Below are 20,133 nucleotides of genomic sequence, written 5' to 3' on the forward strand. Positions count from 1 at the left end.
GCTCTCCTTGATAAGCTCCTGTTGATCTGCAAATAACTACAAAGAACATATTGAAAACAGCCTTATATATAAAAGCATCATCAGTGCAAATGACCGTTAGGATCCGGAGACAGCTGGGCACTGTGGACAGATGTTATCGCTGCAGAATTTTAGGTTAAAAATTACAGACATCTGCACACACAAATACAAATCTCTGAGAAGGAGGAAGAAGTGCTGTTTTTCCGTGGCACAGAAAACGTTTCCCTGCCCTCGGAACACAACGAGAAGCCTCGAGGCTCGAGGGCAGCGTGCGGTCTGGAAAAGTTTGAGCGACGCCTCTGCTCCAGCACATCTGGAGACCCAGCACCGTAACCGTGACTGCTCCCTCGCCTCCCTACGGCCGCAGATGCCCGCGCGGGCCAGAGTCGCCGCCGCCACCTCTGACACTACAGCAGCCGGACCGGTACCAGCCCTAGACCGGGTCCCGGCCTGTTCCACCACCACCACCCCCCCAAGCAGGGAGTCAGGCGGGCCGGGGCGCGCCTCGACTGCGACTCGGAACAACTCGAAGCGAGTTCGGCGTTTGAGTGCCTTCTCCACTGAGTCAGGGGGGTGCCCCACGCTAGCCGCCACCCCATAAGACTGGAACACTAACAGGGGAACCCGAAGGGGCCGCGCCTCCCTTCTCAAGTCCGCCGCGCTGGTGCCGGCGGAGAGGAAGGAAAGCCGGAGCCGCGCGGAGTCCAGCCCGCGTTTTGCGAGTGCACGGGAGCGATCGGGGCGGAGGGGGCGATGGCTGCCGGCGCTGGCTCGCTCGCTCGCTCATGCCATGCTGGGCCAGCGCGGCTCCGCCAGACGTGTGTTTACCCATATCCGGGTTAGAGAGGAAAGGAAAAAAAAAAAAGTTTCATTTAAACCTGAACAAAAAACTTTCAACATGAAATCACACTGCAGGAACAGGCACAGACCGTAAGGCGTTCTTACCATTTCTAATCTCAATCACAGACTCGGGGAGGGAAATTTCTGTAATTTGGTGTGTGCGGAGCGGTCCGCAGGGGATACTCTTGGCTCAGTCAAGTCCCTTCCCCGGCCGCTTCTCTTTCTGCCCTTCTCCCTCCCCCCACCCCTACTCGCCCTCCTTTTTTGAGGGTAGGGGTCTAGGGGTTTTTATTATTATTATTTTATTTCTTTTTCTTTTTTTTTTTCTTTTTTTTTTTTTTTTTTTTTGTGGATAACTATTATCAGTACTAATTCCTCCGGACTCACAATGTTGCGATGATCATGGCCGCACAAGTTGCAGCGGCTCCAGCGGGTGCGAACAACAGCAAGGGAAAAACCCCGAGCCTTACGGGCAGCCTGGGCCCGGAGCGGGGCCCAGGGGGGGCCGGGGCCGTCGCCGCGGGGGCTCCAGGGCCGGGCCCCGCGCTGGGGGTCGGAGAGGGGAGTCCGGCCGGCGGCAGCAGCAGCGTGAATAATGTAGATCACCATCTCCTCCACCACCACAGCGAGCCACTGAACATGGCCAATAACGCAGCTCCCGCCGCTGCCGCCGGTAACAACAACAACGCCAGCAGCGGCGGCGGCTCCTCCTCGGAGCAGGCTCTGAAGGAAGGTGGAAGCTCCTCGGCGTTATCTTCTTCGTCGTCTTCTTCCTCCTCCTCCTCCTCCTCCTCCAACCCAGGCTCGGCCATGGAGACGGGGCTGCTCCCCAACCACAAGCTGAAGAACGTCGGAGGCGATCACCCCGCCGCGCCGCCCCACCACCACCATGCCCACCACCCGCATCACCATGCCCACCACCACCATGCCCACCACCCGCACCACCACCACCATGCACTACAGCAGCAGCTAAATCAATTCCCGCCGCCGCCGCCGCAGCAGCCGCCGCCTCAGCACCATCCCGTGCAGAATAACAACAGCAGCCTCGGCGGCGGCAGCGGCAGCAACAACAACGGCGGTGGCGGTGGCGGCGCTGCTCAGCCCAGTGCAGACATGGAGCAGCAGCAACATGGAGGAAAAGACAGTGTTTTGGGCGCTCAGGCCGAGCCTCCCCAGCAGCCGCAGCAAATGCTGAATAAAAGCGCCGACGAGGAGGAGATGCCTGGCAAGATGGGAGAGCCCATCGGTGGCCGCTACGATCACCCCAGCTTGGGACCCCTGGGCGGACAGCAGCAACCCCAGCAGCCGCCCGCGAGCGCTGGGAGCGGCGGCGGCGGCCTCGGCGGCGGCGGGAGCGGGGGAGGTGGCGGCGGCCCCTCCGCGGTGGGTGTCTCGGAGTTCAATAGCTATTATGGCAACGCTGCCCCTGCTCCTGCCAGCAGCGCTACGGCGAGCCGCGCCGGGCCTTGCTTTGATCAACATGGCGGACAACAAAGCCCCGGGATGGGGATAATGCACCCCACGGCGGCCCCCAACAGCATGGATCCCCTGCAAAACTCCCACGAAGGTTACCCTAACAGCCAGTACAACCACTACTCGGGCTACGGCCGCGGCCCCGGCGGCGGCGGCGCGGGCGGCGGCGGCGGCGCGGGAGCTGTGGCGGCGGCGGCTGCCGGGGCAGGCGGCGGAGGCTACGGGAGCTCCGCGGCAGGCTACGGGGTGCTGAGTTCCCCGAGGCAGCCGGGCGGCGGCATGATGATGGGCCCCGGCGGTGGAGCTGGCCTCGGCAAGGCTACTGCCGGCGCAGCAGCGGCCGGCGGCTTCGCGCGGTTCTCCGGCCAAAACCAGCACCCGTCCGGGGCTACCCCTACCTTAAACCAGCTGCTCACGTCCCCCAGCCCCATGATGCGGAGCTACGGCAGCAGCTACCCCGACTACAGCAACCCCAGCGCCCCGCCACCGCCGCAGCCCCAGCCCCAGGCAGCGGCGGCCGCCCCGGGAAGCCAGCAGGCAGCGGCAGGCATGGGCATGGGCAAGGACATGGGCGTCCAGTACGGAGCGGCAAACCCGGCCTGGGCAGCGGCACAACAAAGAAATCACCCAGCGATGAGCCCTGGGAGCACCGGGCAGGCCATCAGCAGGACCCAGGTAACCCCCACGCTCGATTAATGACGGCTTCCCGACTCCATGCGACTCACGTCGGGCGCTTAGTTTCTTTATTATTCACTTTTTTCCATACCCTCCCGTCCCCCGCTCCCTGCCCTTTTTTATTTTTTATTTTGTAACCCCCTCCATTTTTTTTTCTCCGTGCTTCTGGGTCGGTTCTGCTCCTCGCTGCCTCCGTAGCAAGGATAAGCAGCGCACAATGCGCGGCCCCGCTGGGGCTGTAGGCTTTCGCTGCCGAAATTAGGTTGTTCTCAGACCCAATTAATATTTTTTGCCTCTGCTTTGAAGCAGTGACGGGGAGACGCGGGGCCCGGAGGACAAGGCAGCTCGGGACGGGGGCGGGGGATGTAGATTTTGTAACCGGAGTGTCGGACCCGGGGGACTCCCGGGGGATAAACGTCCATCTTTCACGGGGCTTTCCACCCCCTCTCTCTTTTTAACCTGTTATTTTTTCGAACAGACCGAGTTGCGCCGGTGCACGCTTTCAGCAGATGAGTTTGTCCCCGATGGGGTTACCGCAGTGAGCTCCGCGGAGCGTGGCCGGGACTTTTTCTGAGCAGGGAGCGCGTGTGCGCGCGGGCGCCCGCGCCGCCGGCCGCGCGAGCCGGAGCGCGTGGGGCGCCGGGGTCCGGTGACCTTACCGGGACTGGCCCACCGGCGGAGCGCGTGGGTGCGCGCGCGCGTAACCGCGCTGCTCTCCCCAGGCACGGGCGGAAATCCAGACCGGGAAAAGGGAAAGGGGGGGAAAAAAGAGGAAAAAAAAGAGCGAAAAGTCCTTGTCGTCAGCAGAGGGGCCTGCCCGCACGCCCTGCCCCAGCCCGGTAACTCTGCCGATCGAGCGGGCGTAGATAGACACATAGGTAGATAGGAGCGATGATCGCGGGGCGGCAGGCCGTGGCGCAGCGCAGCGCCTTTCCGGGCCGGGAGCGGCGGTGCGGTGTGGTGCGGTGTAGCGCAGGGCGGCGCGGAGAGGCGCCGGGCCGGGAAGTCGGGCCCTGTCGGGCGGCCGTGGCCGAGGAGCGTCCGGGTCTGCTCCGGCAGGTTCGGAATTTGAATTGTGGAGGTAAACTGGCTGCAACCGTCTCCAGACAGCTGCCTCCGAGTTGACATCTAATCTGCCATCTGATTGGCTCCCCGCTCGCCATTGGGCACCTCGCGCCGCTGATGTAAATAGAGGCGCTGAGCGGCGCAGCCACCGAAACCCCCGCCACAAACACCGGCAGTCCTGCCGCCGGGCCCGGGCGGGGCAGAGCGCACCCGCACGGCCCCCGCACCGCCGCCGGCCCTGCTGGCCACCGGCGCCATGCAAAGCCGGGGGCATCTCCCCCGCCTCCCCCACCCCACGCGTCCACTTGGGTTAGATGGAGTGGCTTTTCTGGGCATCGGTTTGCTTAATTTTTTAGATTTTGAGTTCCATGCTAATTGGATGCGGTAGGGGAGCATCTTATAACAACTGTGCTTGGACGAGGATTCGGGATTTCAAGTTGCCGTCATGCCTCTAAAAACACTTTGTAATGTTGCAGTTTATGGATATTGTGCAAAGGATTAGATTTTTTGTAAAGAGAAAATAAAATGCAAATAGTAATTTCGCCTTACTGATTTCTGTTAGCTTGATACCTTGGCTCTTAACAAAATCTTCTTTGCGTGTAGTAGCTGCTGTAGGTGAGAAAAGGCCGTGTATTGTACGAAGAAGGGGAAAAGGAGCCGTTCTGTCAGAGGTTGTGTTTGTTTCATCTGCAAGGAATACAGATATTCGGGGAAAAATTGCTTTTGTGATTCACTTGTTTAGAATACTTCAGGAAGCATCGGGAGTTGTTGATCTCATTGTTCTACACAAGTGTGAGATGAGGCTTCAATTCTCAGTAGGAAAGTGAATTGTGTTAAATGGAGTAGTGCATTAGAATTTTATGGGTTTCTTTTTCCTTCAACAAGATCTTTCTATTAAGACCTGTTAAATCTTTTAATAGCTTTTAACAGCGAGGACTGACAGGAACAAATGCAGGTGTATGCTTTTGAGATCATCAATGAGCTGGATCTTTTCCATAAAGCAAGGAACAGAACCTGGAGAAAACATTGCTTAATATTATGAACGCTGTATTTATGCTGAAAAAAAACCCTAAAAACCAGAAATCCTGGATGAGCTGGCATTGTGTGTGTTTGTGTACTTCCAACAGACCACTCCTGTCATGTTTCTGGTTTTTATTCCGTTTACTTTCTATTTGAGGGAAACGAGATTTTTTTTTTTCTGAGAGTGTAAAATTTTTACACTTTTAAATAAACACTGGTTAAAGGGTCACTGGAAGCCATAAGGTAATAAGTTCTTATATGCATAATCTTTCATAATTAATGTAAAAATATTTGCATTGTATGCTTGCTTTTAAACACAGGTAGTTGAGAATTTATGGTTTGAAAAGCTAGAAAAATTGCTGCCAGATAGGAATAGTACATGCTAGTTCACCGTGCTGTTCCTTCACGGCAGAAATTGTTTGAAGTAATTAATTTTTATTGGAGTAGCAAAAGTAAATTCATTATGTCCTCACTATGACCCTTAGAAATACTTCCTTATGTTTATGGGTTTACATCCTCTCTCTCTTTTTTTTTTTTTTTGTAAGAACTAAGACGCAGCTTGTAATGAATAGACTGTAAAGGGCACAGTTTCTTAGACTATTTTTGTTTGTTTCTTTTTAAACTGTTACCACTTTTTACCTCCAAATAATTGTCATAAAGGCAAATAGTCAGTGTTATTTATATTACAATTTTTCTATGTAATCAGTAAGTGGCTAGAAATTATCTTCGATTTTAACGTTTTTAATATATAAAATAGGTTGTGTCAAGTAAAAAACAAGCATTTACCATTAGCTTGCAGAACACAGTTAGTTTTGTACGTTGGATTTTTGAAGAAAATTGTTGATTCCCACATGTCAATCTCTATGCATATCATTAGGTAAATGAATTGATTGCTTTTTGAACGAGAGAAAAGGAATATTCAGTCCAGCATTTGAACAGACAGCCTCTCTCTCTTTTTTATTTTTTTAACTGAATAATCTGTGTGGATATATGTGTATACACACATTAGAATATACTCACTTGTGTCTTTGCATAGCAGATGATGATTTGCCCCTGTGTCTTAAGAAACTATTGTGCGGTGAACAGAGAACAAGGACTGTCAATAGGCTACGACATCTGAGATACCTGTTCAGGAAATTCTTGCCTTAGCATGGGTAATTTTTGTAATATGCAGAATTGTGACATCCCTCTTGGAACAAACTTCTGTGTTTGTCCAGACTACTAAATTATTTAAGAAAATTTTGTTTCTGTTTCATTTAGTTGCCTTACCCGATAGAGAGACGAGGCAGAAGCTTGAAAAAGGCCTGTTTCTGAAGAAACACACATTTTCAAAGATGGATATTGCTTATGTTGCTACATTGATTTGATTGTGAAGGAGTTGTGTGATGCTAGTACAGCACCTTGTCATTCAGTTATTTTGATTATTGATTAATTCCTCGCCAGAGTACAGATATTTAGAGTCCTGAGGCTCCTTTTATTCTCCACTTCTGATTTACACGGCAGTAGCTTAACACGTCAGCCAGTCTCTGTGCATGTGCTTTATATACGTCTTTCTCCTTTGTGCGTGTGTGTGGCATTTACATACACAAGAGAACCTGTGTCTTTCCAGGAGTACCTGTATTGTGTAAAGTGCATAGCAAGTCGAGCTGCACAGAGCTCGTATGTCTATCAGTCATTTGTTTTGCAGCAGAGAAACTTGGAATATGCCTGATTCTGCAGCTCCTTTTATGACAGCTAGATTGTCTGTATTGGGAGTAATGGCTAAGCCAGGGCTGCAGAATCGTGTCCTGTGCCTGAAGGCCATTAAACAGCTGCTAGTGTGGTGAATAGATTTTTGATGTCTTGAATGGGAGAATAAAATACATTTCCCCCTGTGCATTTTCAAATAAATAGCATTTAGCATTCACATTGCTTCTATTTCAAAGTAGCAAATAGCAATGTTAGTAGTATCTAGATAGATATTACAACTTTATATTTGACATTTTGTGGTTTGGTGTTCAGTTACTGGTTTCTGTAGTAGCACTCATGCCTACATGTTGGAGAGCAGGACCCTGTGTATGAGATACAAAAAAGAAAGGGAAATACAAACCTGTCTACTGTATTACTGCCTCCGTCGTGTAAGGATTCCATTGCTAAGCAGTCAATTACAGATTCCAATTGGAATGCAAAAAAAGACAGTAAGGTTGAAACTAAGGTATTTAATCAGTTGCAACATTTTCCAGTTACATATGTAGCAAAATTTTTGAGATTACTGTTAGGTGATACTGTTTCATTCTGAAATAGTATCTCAGTTTAAAGTAGGTGAGATTCCTTTAGTGAAAGCTGTTAGGTATTTCTTCTACCTTTGCTCCTCAAATATTTCACCCTAGGTATTTTGACATTCTCATTGTTAATACAAGAATGGCAGTAGTTTATTTATCTTTATGTCCTTAAGATTGTACCTGCGTCTTAACTAGTTACATTTCAGTACTTTTTCAAAATGTGCCGTTTATTGGGAGGCTTTGAAGGCTCTCTGTGGATATGTAAAGTAGTGTTGCCACACTCACTGTGCATGCATGCTCAAGGCTGCAGAATTTCAGTAGCATGTGTTTGTGGTAGGCTAACTTGCTAGAATATATTTCTGAATTGTGATTATTAAGATACTTGGGGAAAAAAAACCTTTTCTTTCAATTTTGGGGCTATTTACATAGTGCTAAATACATGTTTTGGTAGGATTGAATGAGGACTTTAATTAAACTTAAATTAAAAGTATACCTTAGTGGTTTTCAAATTTGTTTTGGAAACCTAGTAATAGAAAAGTGGAGCTAAGCAGTGTTGTTTTTGTATTGCTTAGTGCTGAGAGAAGCAAATAAATGTAATACAAAAAAATCCTGTGGAGCAAATCATGTTACAGTAGACTTTAAAGAAGCCTTACCTGTTAATACATTTAAATATTATTTTTCAGTAAACCTGAAAGGTTTCTGTACCTCTGTGTTTTGCCATTAAGATCATAAGGTTGCCTTTTAAATTTTCTCATTATCCAGTCTATTTGGTTGGTATTAATGCTATTACTGTACTATTCACACTTAGTTTTACACACAAATGTTGATGTTCTGGCACAGTGCTGCCGGGTTGGTGTTGCAGGTGGTCTGGAGGATTTCTGTTGTTCTTCCAGTTCTGAGTGTGGCATCCAGTGATCCGCCAGGAACATGTCTGCTCCGAAAGGGCCAAGCCTATTCAGGGTGCAGTCAAGGAATTCTTGGAGATGAAAGTATCCCAAGACACCTATGTAATTTGTGAACAATGCATTTAGGGGACAGTATGTGGCTCATTTGTGTGGGATCACTTTTAACTGACTTCATTTTCTCAGTAACCACTTGCCAAGTGGGTTTGATTTGTACACTATCTAATGTGCCTTGCACTGGAGAGAGAGAGACTGCTTTCTGTTATACAGGTTGGGGAAACTGAGGTATATAATATACACCTGCCTTCAGGCAGGAACACCTTGGCACAACTGAAAACAGAGGTCTCTTAGAAATAAATAGGGTCTTGGTGCCATAAACTTTAGGTTTTGAATATATCCAGTCTTAACTGTGAACACATTCTGTTGTGGAAGAATTTAAGCTTTAAAGGCTTCTATTCAAACAACTGAGAAGACAAATGGCTGAGTGAAACGAAGGATTTGTCTGCTGTGTCAGTATAGTCACCTTTAACTAAAGGCATAGTTACCTAAAATTCGAGTATTCCTTGTGCTGTTTTGTCATTATGCACTTAATGTCATCTATATAAAGTCACTGGATTTCTCACAGAAGTTAAGCTCTGAGGAAGATTGAGTTGAACAAGTGCCCAGGAGTTTAGCTGGTGGTGCAGAACTTGCCTTCCAGTGCATGGCACAAGCATTTGTTGGAGAGGTGTGGGGGTGCATGCACAGGCTGCCTTACTACCAAATCCATTTGTTTTATCTGGCAGATACTATCTTAAAGTGAACAAATTTGGTGCAAAAATCACAGTTGTTGTGTCTTATAAGATTGCTTTTCATGTGGGAATTGTTCTTACTGCAAATACAAAGTATCTTTCAGCAAACTTTGTACAGGTAGCTTACTTGGTCTGAAGGCAGCTGCAAGTGTTTAGAAAATTGTTGTAACCTAAGTTCATTATCCTTATGCTTCATTTATGTTTATTAAAACTTCCAAACAGAGTCATGAAATCTGTGCTGAATTTGTGAATGGGTAGTGGCCAATTTGTGGGTATAAACCAGAGTTTGATGGTTCTGCTGTTTGTGTAAGGAATTGCTTTCACTACAGAGTGGTCAGTGTTTGGTCTACTTGCATATTGCTTTTTGCATTTGAGTCATAGTGGATTTAGTAACTATGTCAGAAGGGCTGAGTATGTGTAGAAATATGTAATCTCTTTATTAGTTCCTCCAATTTCAAGAATTAGTCTTTTTGCACCTGATCTTGACCAATGGTGTTCTGCGTTTAAGAATTCATTGCTGTGCTCTGTCTTGCCCTCTGCTTTGTAGCCCTCTTGAGCTTGAAAACATACTGAATTTAGATTTGTGATCTGATAATTGTTTATTAAGACATCTGTATGAGTGATAGGCCTTCTGACTCATCTGTAGGGCTGTGTCACTGACCTTCTCTTGGCACTTCCATCTGTCTCTGACCATTGTGGAGTAGGGAAGGAATTTTCTGCGAATCTGTTTTCTGCCTTTAAAAAGAAAAGTAGACATACAGAGGATTTTTTTTTTGTTACTTGTTTTCCTTAACATGTATACTGAAAAAAAAGCAACAAACAAACCAAAACCCAAACAATTCAACCTAAAACCAACCAGAAAAAAAAAAAAGGAAATGTAAAAGCCTTAATATAAAACCCACTAAATTTAGTGGCTTTGTTTGGTTAGGTTGTTTGTTTGTTTGTTTTCTTAAAGCAGTGTTAGTTGTGTTACTAACAGGGTCTTGTGTCTACTTTAAACTGTTACACTACCTTTTTTGTTTGTTTGTTTGTTTGGTGTTTAGGTATCTACCTTAAAAAATCTTCAGTAACGAGTGTTTCTGTTGGATGTTTGTAATTTTTCACCTGTGTTGGTTACAAAATGGTTTTGATTCTGCCAGATTACCAAATCAATTTATTTGCCCTTTAAAGACCATGCGGCCAGGTCCACTGTGAAGTTCTATTGTTGTAGCTACATAGATGCTGACTGAATTAATTGCATCCTTGACTAATAGCTGTTGTAGCAAACCCCTTTGTATTTAGCTCACCATCAGAGTGCTAGCTATCTGCACTAGCAAAATAACAGCCTTTGGAAGTAGTCTCTCCTTAAAGGGGGGAGGGGGTTTACAGGTATGGCTGTTGAGATAGAGGGAACTTGCCGAGTTTTTCACAAGGTAGGTAGTTCCACAACATGTTTTGGTCACATTTTAAAAGTGTGAAGTGATCTGTTATGCAGGAAAGAGAGAGCTGTCTTGCTGTAGCCCAGTCCCTGGTACAGCTTGCTTTCACAGAAGGACCAGAAGTTTGAGCATGGCTTTTTATTTAAGAAAGGAAATAAGTTCAGAAAATACCCAAAGGACAGATCCCATTTGAAAACATAATTTTACTTGTGTGCTGTTCCTAGAGTGGACATGGCTTAATTCACGGGTTGACAGAAGTGGAATAGTGCCTTCTTTACACAGGCAGTGAATTCAGCCATAGTAGGTAAATTATGTGACTTCAGGAAAATAGTGTTCTGGATAGCTCTGCTGATTGCTTGACTTTAATGTAGCTGTGTTGGATATTTCAGTTTCCCTGTGTTAAAATCAGAATAGTATTTGCCTTATTTAATTATTTGAGTTTGCTGTGTAGTTTTAATTGCAGTGTCATGCAAAATGAATAGGCAGCCTAAATATTTGTTGTGTGTGAAGATATCCACTCTGCACTGTACCTTCCCTCTGTATTTGTTTGTATGGGATCTGAGACTAGGTGTTCCCAACAATGATCATGTTATTTGGTTAGCTTGTCAGACTTGCTTGCTTGTAAGCAAGATACTGGAACATCAGCTCTGAAAATTTCTTTTGAAATCACAGGGACAGGTTTTTTAGTTTGTAGATTTTATTCTTTTAAAAGTTAAAAATAAAGATAAGGAGGTTTGTTTTGACAGTAGCAAAGGAATATGCTGGTTTATTTGCAGCCTTTGATTTGGTTAGAGTATATGGAGTTCTGTATTTTTTTGTGTAGCAAATTATGTTGTGAATATTTTGGATATTCTGTTCATATGAAATGGTAGTATTGGTGTCTTGCTTTCAGGCATGATTTCTGAAAGGTAACTGCTTTTGTGCACACTTTATTATTTTTTTTAATTCAGTGTTTCTTAGGTGCTTCTAATTCCCAAGTCAAGAAAAATGAACATGTTCTTTAGAGCTGTTGCTGTTTAAGGTGTTTAGGGATGGACATACATAGCGAGTATATAAAGAAGTATTTGTGGAAAAAAATACAGGTAGGTACATTTGAGGCTGCTTCAGTTGTGTACCAGCAACAGCAAAATTTTTTTTTCTTGGCAGTTTTAGTTATATTTGGAACTGTCTTATAAACAGAACGATTGGCTTCTGCGAGGCAGATAGCTTGATGGTGCTGTGTAGTTAGTGGTCATGGGAAGTGCCAGGAATATATAGAAGATAGCTGTTAGCTGCTTGTGTTCTGTTTTCCGTAATTTGTTTTAAGCTGAAGGTTTGCTTGATTGAGGAATTTCCAGCCTGCAGAAATGCTGACTGGCGATGGAGGTTTCCCCGGGGAGGCACAAGTGCGGGCTGCGTTGTGGGGCCGGTTACGAACGTGGTATTTGTGGCGTCTGTGAAAGTTTCACACATGAAGCAAACTAGTTAGCTTGTATGGCGTCACATGATCAAAATATTTTTCCCCCTGCCGCTGCCAGAAGCTATGTATTGCTTTTCAACAATCTCGGCTGTCGGGCAGCAGGCCAGGGCGTGCGAGGCGGCCCCTTACGTGAGCTGCTCCATTCTTCCTCTCCCCGGCTGGAGTGCCCTGACCTTCACATATGTAGATTAGCCATGTGCTCCCTCCATTGAAACTTGCTGCCTCGGGAAGAAAGGCTGGTGGGGTTTGTTGTGGGGCGGTGTGTTGTTTTGTTGTTTTTTTTTCCTCTTCCCTCTTTTTGTTGCTGGGAATTTGACAGCCATTCATCCCTGCCTTGAGCAGAGGTAAGGCGAGGAAGTGGGGCTGGCGTGGCAGAGCGGGCGGCAGGCGGTGTGCGCAGGCAGCCACTGCCTCACCTGACTGCAGCCCAGCCGCTGCCCCGGGCACGACTGGGGAGGGAGAAGGTTGAGGACTGGTTGTTTATTTGGAACGATAGTCCTTGCCTTTCGAAGGTTTTCTCCTGTGCCACCCTCAGCCTTCACAACTTTGAAACAACCTTGCATTGAGTATTTCTAGTGCTTTTTTCTTTAAGAGGTGTTTTATTTTAGATTTAAAATGGTATTTTTGCTAACAAAAAGATACTCTATTTGTTTCTCTTGTATTTTATATTTTGGCTTGAAGTGTATATTTTTTTATTTTCAACTGTGAAGCTAACACACATCACTTGTGATAGTCCCCCCAGCTGGGCACAGAATGGATTTTCCTACTAACGCACTGCTGGAGCTACTACTTCAGTGACATTTTTGAGATTGTTAACTTTCTGTGGAATATTCTTCCTGTTGTTGAACATGTGGTATGCAAATACAGGGGAAACAGTGCTACAAACTATTTTGTTGTGGGTTTTTTTTTAAGTATTAAAAACACATTTTGCTTTTCTAATAAACCCCATTACCAGGCCTTTTAATGTTTAGATATAAGTAGTAATTACACTAACTGAGATCCAACCACAGTGAAAAAAAAACCCCAACATATAATATAATTCAGAAGAGGAGTTTCTGACTTAATTGAGCTCTTCCTTTAAAGAGGAGAGGCTGATTGGGTAGCAGCTGAAACAGTCTTGCATTTTAGAACAGACTCCTTGAGGTGCTGAATGTGTTGGTGTAGTTGTCAACATTTTGAAATGAATTGTTTTCCCAAAAATTAGTTCGGGGTCTGAGGGCTACTGCAGTCTAAATCGTCAAGAGTTTTATGTGTGAATGCTGGTGACATTTTTCTGGGTGAATGGAGACCCTAAAAAAAATTTATATTTTGAAGGTTAGTTGTCCCCTATATTGGTGCACCATTTAGGGATTTGATTGTTCATGAAGAACTTGCCATGTGAAGCACTTTGTGAACAAGCAGTGGAGAAGGGTTTGCTTGCCCCAGGAAGACTTTTCATAGATCCCCTTCTTGTCTTGACAGATCATTTTAATAATAGTAGTAATAATAGTAACAACACACTTTGTTATTAGGAAGAAGGTCAGAGAGTGCTTAAGTGAGCTGTTAATTTGCTAGAATGTGGTTGGCAGAACTGTGTATGCATTCCTCTACTTTTTCTAGTGATACCAATACTATCATGTGCTACCTTTGTTGTGGGATGTGGTCTCTGGAAGCTTTCTTCTGCAAGGAGTGGAAGATTGATTTGTGGATTATTTGTTTCTATCTCACTTCTTTTCTTCCCAAAGTTCTTCTACCTTATTTTATCCAAATGTCATCTTCCCCCCCAAACTTTTGAGTTTGTTTTTTTTTTTTTATGTGATACCTTTTCCTTCTTTAAATGTTATATCCAGATTCCTGGTTTTCTCCCTTTCCAAGCCATTGGAATGATGGAAAAGCTCTTTACTGTTTTCTACCTTTTTACAGTTGCACAAGAGTGAGTAATGTGACCATGTATCTAGGGAGAAAATAGCTTTTGGGGTGACTCCAGTACCCATCCCTCATGCTGACTTGCAGTTACACCTCTCTGTCCTCTAGGGAATCTGTGCACAAGAGTTGCTGGGTAAGAGTGACAGCAGGGTAAGTGTGTTAGCTATCCTGCTTCCTGAGTAGACTCTTCTGATGACCAGAGGTCAAGTTGCATTAAAAAAAGTAAAATAAATAAAGCCAGCAAACAACTAAACAAGCAAGGCTTTGCAGTGTAGTAGGGAAAATTGTACAAGCAGTTGTCTGAAGGTCATGTGGTTATCTTTTTCAAGTTCTCTAATGCTGAGAGCAGACAGAGAAGAAGAAAAAAAAAAGAGAAACAAAGGACACAAGCCCAAGTTTGTTTTTTCACCTGGCGTGACAGCTGTAATTAAAAATCTGTCTTCAACAATCTTTTGGGCAAATACAGAAAAAGATGTCTGCATGAAAATTCAAGCAAGGTGGTGTTGTGTATGTGAAATGTGTGGAAAAGACAAGAACTGAGGAAAGGAAACACTGTGTTTAATTGTCTATATTAAGTAGTGAACACGATGTGCTAGATGGAATCTACGCAATTTTACAGTACCTAGTATTTCATTTCATAGATTTCTTGTTCTTTTAATTCTCCTCAGAAGATGTAGACAGAAGCAAGTCGGTAACTATAGTTTGTTGTTATTCTACTGTGTTGTATTTTCTTTGGGGGGGATGTAGCTTGTGAAAATGAATTAACAGGTGAATTAAGCCTGTTTAAAAAGTTGGATAGGATGGTTCCACTGATTTAGGAAAACACCTTAGGAATTCAGAGCAGAGTGAAGGCCAATTTATTCTTGCAGAATAGTCTCCAAATTCTTACTTTGCCTCTCAGAAGACTTATCTGTTTATTTGCAACAATCTTGTTCCTTAAAAAATACAAGCTGAGACCTATCTGTGGTACTTACTTATCTTTTAGGTTTGAAAAGGCTGAGTCCCACTTATTCTGGTTTTTTCCTGCTGCTTTTTAATGTGCAGTTTATTTTTTTTCCTTAGCTTGGGGTTGATGTTGTTCTTGAAGAGATGGAGGAAGAAAGTAGGTGCTTTTTGTGAAGGGCTGCAGCTTTTTATAGTATCGTAACAGGAGGTTTAAATAATTACAATTTCTGATTACATTTTTTTTCTTTCTTGACATTCTTAAGCTTAAGAATGACTGTCTCGCTTACTCAAGCAAGGTGCCCCAGCCAAGGTGCCAGGAATAACTAGAAGAGGAGAGATTATATATTCTGTTGTAGACTGAAGGAGACAATGTACATGGATTTTTTGTTTGTTTGTTTTTCCTTTTTTCCCCAAATGTTCATCTTATACTGAGCATTCAGTAGCATGCTTTGTCTGTCATTTGTTAGATTAATACTTGGGAATAAATAGGGAATTTTTTTTAGATCAAACTCATTATTGAGACATTCATCAGAAGGTCCAAATGGTATCTCTCAAAGGCAGCTTTTTTTCTTCCTGGCTTTTGAAGATCAGAGGTTGAAACAGAGTAAATTAGCAAGAGAAGAGTTGTAAATGTATAGGAAGATACGTGTTGAACTAAATTGACGTGTACCTTTTGTGTAGATAGTTTTTTAAGCTTTCCCCGAATTTTGACTTGCTAATTTATTTACCTCAGCGTTTTGACTTAGCCTTTTATTACACTCCTTGGGCACCCTTACTGAGTTTTGTGTTGCTAAAAGATCTTACACCAAAGGCTGAGTCTAACGATCGTCTGAAGCTGATCTAAGACTTCACTTCTGTTGAAAAGACCAATCCCACCCTCTTATCAGCGCCCTGCTGCTTCTCTTGTGTCCTGAGTAGCATCAGCACACTGATTTGTCTGAAAACTAATCCTGCCAAACAAAGCTTGTGAATGGTTAGCTTTCTGCTAGACCATTGAGCTGATCTGACTTGCAGCACAATCTTTCCAGCACAGAGGTAAGACAGGGGAGAGTGTGGTGTTCAACTGAGGATGGCGGTCAGGATTGGTGGTGGTACAGGTTTGTGTCATCTTCAACCTCATTGTAAGATTGTATCTTGAGTGTAAAATTAGTCTAATAACAATGTATATTTAATTTCTCAACTCTTCTGAGGAGCAGGGAATAATTGTTGTCCCCATCTCAAAAAGGAACAACCTGAGGCAGAGATTAAAAGTTTTGGGTATTTTTATTTTCTTCTTTTTTCCGCTCTTATTTTTTTTTACCAAAGTGGTAACTGTAAAGAATGCACTGACTGCAGTGGCCAAATAAACCTTTAGTGTCTTTGAAAGACTAGATTTCAAGGGTGAGACTTGTCTAACCATATGTATTGTAGGCATTTATACCTAATCTTTGTGTGGGCTTTTCTTCTCTTTGGTGTAAAGAAGCAGTCATTTCTTGGTGTGAATCATCTCATCCTAAAGTAGATGTGTAATGTAGGTCTAATGAATCATGCTCCTAAAGTTAATGTGTTTTTCCCCTTGCTCTGAAGAAGCTCTAAGCTGATAAGCTCAGGTGCTGATGTCAAGGGGCAGGTGAAATTAATTCCTTCCACTATTTATAGCATTTTCAAATCATACAAATGACTCCAGACTTCTGTTGGAGTTCTGGACTAACCTTCCTCATGTTTTCCTGCTAACTAATGGTTTTAATACCCATCTTCTGCTATGCTAGATATACTTTTTTTGTTGTCTCCTTTTATAATACCTATTCAGAGTTCTTCTGTTGGCTTTCCTCTAGATATGTTATTTTTTGTATGTAAGATCTGTCAGTGTTTCTTTTCAAGCACATTTGCAGATGTAAGGCATACAGGCAAATTTGAAAATATCAGGATGAATTTCCAGATCAGTTGACCTTAACGCTTAGGTACACAATTTCCACACAGAGATGCAAGCTTCTGATTTGGAAATAGGGCAGCAGTTTTGTTGTGTAGATGCTGCTTCACAGTTCATTGAAAATTCTTTGCCTGTTGCTGGCACTTCAGCTGCTGCAAAGCAGGCACCTTTCAGAAGGAACTGTCACAGTGGTTGTCCTTTCCCAATGCTGATGCTCCTTCCAGCTTGGCAGCCCTCTTTGTCAGGCTTGCCAGTTGCTCCAGTGGGTCTGTCTGTGAGTCATTGTGCAGGGCAGCAAACCTGGTAAGCACTGTTTGCTGGGCTGAGGGGCTGTGCTGAGCGTGCAGAGCAAGGAAGGGGCAGCCCAGTCAAGACATCTCTGCCACCAAACAAACTGCTGTCCGTGGGAGCAAACAAGATATGTTTGGAGTGCTGTGAATGTACTTCAAAGTGATAAAGGTCAGAAGTACAAAGGAAAACGTGGGAATGCCTATCCTGCAAGGAGCATTTTTTGGCAATGTAATTTTTTGCAAAACTCTTAGGGATGAAAAAACATATTTTGTAAAGGAGATTTACACACACATCTTGCAGAATGGTTAGTGATCCTTAATTCCCTCTAGGGTCACTTAACCTTTCTGAGTGTTTAAAATGCTCAATCTGAGGTATTATTAATAATTTTGCTGTGGCAGAGTGTCAGTGCTTTCCATTTTTTGGAGGCTAGTGGAGCAGTATTTCTGTTTGCTCCAAGAGATTATTTTTTTTTTTCACGAACAGTGACAATTTATTGGGCTGAAGTTTGGGTTTCTGAGCTCAGTATCCTCTGAAAAGTTGTTTATTTCTACCGGATTCTGAAGAGTCTTTGGTAGTTTTATAGTCTGTGTGTCTTTTATGGTTCTCTTGTGCAGCTTGAAGTTCAACTAGTGGCATGTTTTTTAGTGTACTTTTCTCCCCCTTGTGTGTATGAAGAAAGGAGGAAGCATGGCTTCTTCAAGGTTGACTGAAATGTTTTAACTTCTATAGCAAATGAGGTGAGAATGAAATTGTCAGAAGGACAGAGACTAAATTATTGAAGCACTTGACTGTTTAAAGTAGCTGGGGATGTACTATAAAAGGTGTGAGTCTAACAGTCAAATGTGTAAACAGCACCTCATTCCTTGCTTGTACCTAATTTCTCACCACTTGCTTTGTATGATGGGAACCTAAATCAGTGTGGGAGATACTGCAGCCATTCTCAAAGTGTTATTTTATGATGTCTCCACCACACGAATAATCTATTGCCATGTAGGATATAGCAGAGAGGAAAGTGTTTTCAAGGAAGATTAATTGAAGTAACTTGGCACTTTAAAATGATGAAGGTTTATCAAACAAGAAAAGCTAAGTATTTTAGTTGTCTCTATTGAAATTTGATCACCATTTGTTTTGCTAGAAAATATATGTGGACTGGGCACCTTGTGCTTGTCTACACAAGGGAATATAATGGTACAACTATGTGCTATAAGTGTATGTGATAATTATACCAATATAACTCCCTGTGGGGACACCTTTATATCAGAATGTTCATGGTTTATCCTATTCTGTTTCCAAAGCATGTAAGCTTAAGTTGAGAAAGATACCTTATACTGGAGTAAGTTTTCACACTGAGCTAGTTATATTGGTATAATTACAGTATCACAGTATCATCAGGGTTGGAAGAGACCTCACAGACCATCAAGTCCAACCCTTCACCACAGAGCTCAAGGCTAGACCATGGCACCAAGTGCCACATCCAATCCTGCCTTGAACAGCTCCAGGGACTGCGACTCCACCACCTCCCCGGGCAGCCCATTCCAGTATCCAATCACTCTCTCAGTGAAGAACTTTCTCCTCACCTCGAGCCTTTCCCCTCTTCAGTGTAGACAAGTCCCTAGTGCTTTTTCAGCTTTGAACTTTAGTTAAGAATTTCTTGGTTGTGATAAATGTCTAAGCATTTTCATAGTATATTTTTTATAATGGGACTTGGGTATTTAAACCCATTACTTAGGCCAATCAACAGCTTCCTGGGTTGTGGATAACAACAGGATATAAAAAGGGATCAAAATTCATGTTCTTGGGTATATCTGCCATCTTTTTCCCCCCTTCCTGTGTGGTTTTACCAAGTATACCATGTACAACGCAACAGGTGGAATAGTCTGTGGCTGTCTAATGAGTTCTGTGTTGGATGCTTTTTGTCTCCTGTTTCTCATTATTCTTCGAGTTCTGTTGTGCTGTGGCTATAATTACATGCATCTCTGTGGATCACAGAGAGAAGCTTCCTTGATGAAGTTGAAAAAAGTGCTTCTAAAAATGTTAATCATTTGATGAATTGCTGAAGTTTATTGATTGTCACACAAGACAGTTAGGACCTCGCTCAGCAGAAAAGCTGTACAAGGAGCAACTCAAATTGGATGCAGAGGGAGGAGAGAGTCTAAGTGCACTTCTGGTATTTGATGTAGTTGGAGGACAGCTGATGTTCTGTAGGATGTCTGTCTGGAGGGGTGATGTCTCTTGCCTGGTTCTGTCGGGAGTGCATACCTAGTGAGGTATTTACGTGGATGGTGCTTTGAAGTTGGCCATTTCCTCTGGTTCTGCTCTGCCTAAGTCTCCTTTGTTGCTTAGAACATCATGTCTCCTCATTACCTTAACACCCACCCCAAAATAGGAATATACAAACATTTATTTACAATATTTTAGCTTTGTTAGCTTTGTTTTGTTTTTCAAATGTCAACTTAAATTCATTAGAAACCATTTTTCTTGTGTATCTTTTCTACTTCTCGTGAAATTAATAGTTTGGAAATACACACTTTTTTAGTCCTCTTTGTTTTATCAGTATTTCTAGTATGTTTGTAGTTTTATAATGCCTGTATTGTCTTATTGGGCTGGAGACTGAGGGTTATGACTTCAAATGAAAAGCAAATTCCAGAAGCAGAAGTCTTAAATAAAGCGGAGATGATGTAATAAAATCCAAATCGTAGAAAATCATGGCTGGAAGGGACATCAAGAGGTCATTTAATCTATCCCTCTGCCCTGAGGCAGGGTAAGACAGACCTAAACCATTCACTACAGATGTTGCTCTATCTTCTAGTAGTAAGAGACTGAGCAAAAATCAACTGTTTATACAGATGCACCCCACTCCCCAAAAGCTTCGTGCAACCTGAACTTGACATAGAATTGGTGTGAGGGGATACAGGGATTCATACAGGATTATTTCAAGTATCTGAGTCATTTCATGTTTTTTGGAAACAATGTGTTCTGTCAAAACAGTTTAATGATGTTTATGTAGTTTTGAGTATAATGCTAATTTCTTATTTTATCTGATAGTCTAAGTCTGTTGTTCAAGTGTATTTTTTCCTGAAATGACTCTATTTGTGTGTCAGTGTTTCATTTTATTAGGCATTAAGCAATTTAGTTTAAAAATGTTTAACATTTCCTTTTCT

General features: G+C 43.7%; 1 protein-coding gene across 1 annotated transcript in view; it reads left to right on the forward strand.

Annotated features, from left to right (window-relative positions):
* Positions 1 to 834: 834 nt before the first annotated feature.
* Positions 835 to 20,133, forward strand: part of ARID1B (AT-rich interaction domain 1B) — a 362,844-nt gene continuing 343,545 nt past the window's right edge. Inside the window, exon 1 of the mRNA XM_064169371.1 lies at positions 835 to 3,006. Coding sequence (XP_064025441.1) covers positions 1,255 to 3,006 — 1,752 coding nt within the window. The 5' untranslated portion in view covers positions 835 to 1,254. The remainder of the gene's footprint in view (positions 3,007 to 20,133) is intronic.

This window comes from Pogoniulus pusillus, chromosome 31 (assembly GCF_015220805.1).
Source record: "Pogoniulus pusillus isolate bPogPus1 chromosome 31, bPogPus1.pri, whole genome shotgun sequence".
Taxonomy (NCBI): Eukaryota; Metazoa; Chordata; class Aves; order Piciformes; family Lybiidae; genus Pogoniulus; species Pogoniulus pusillus.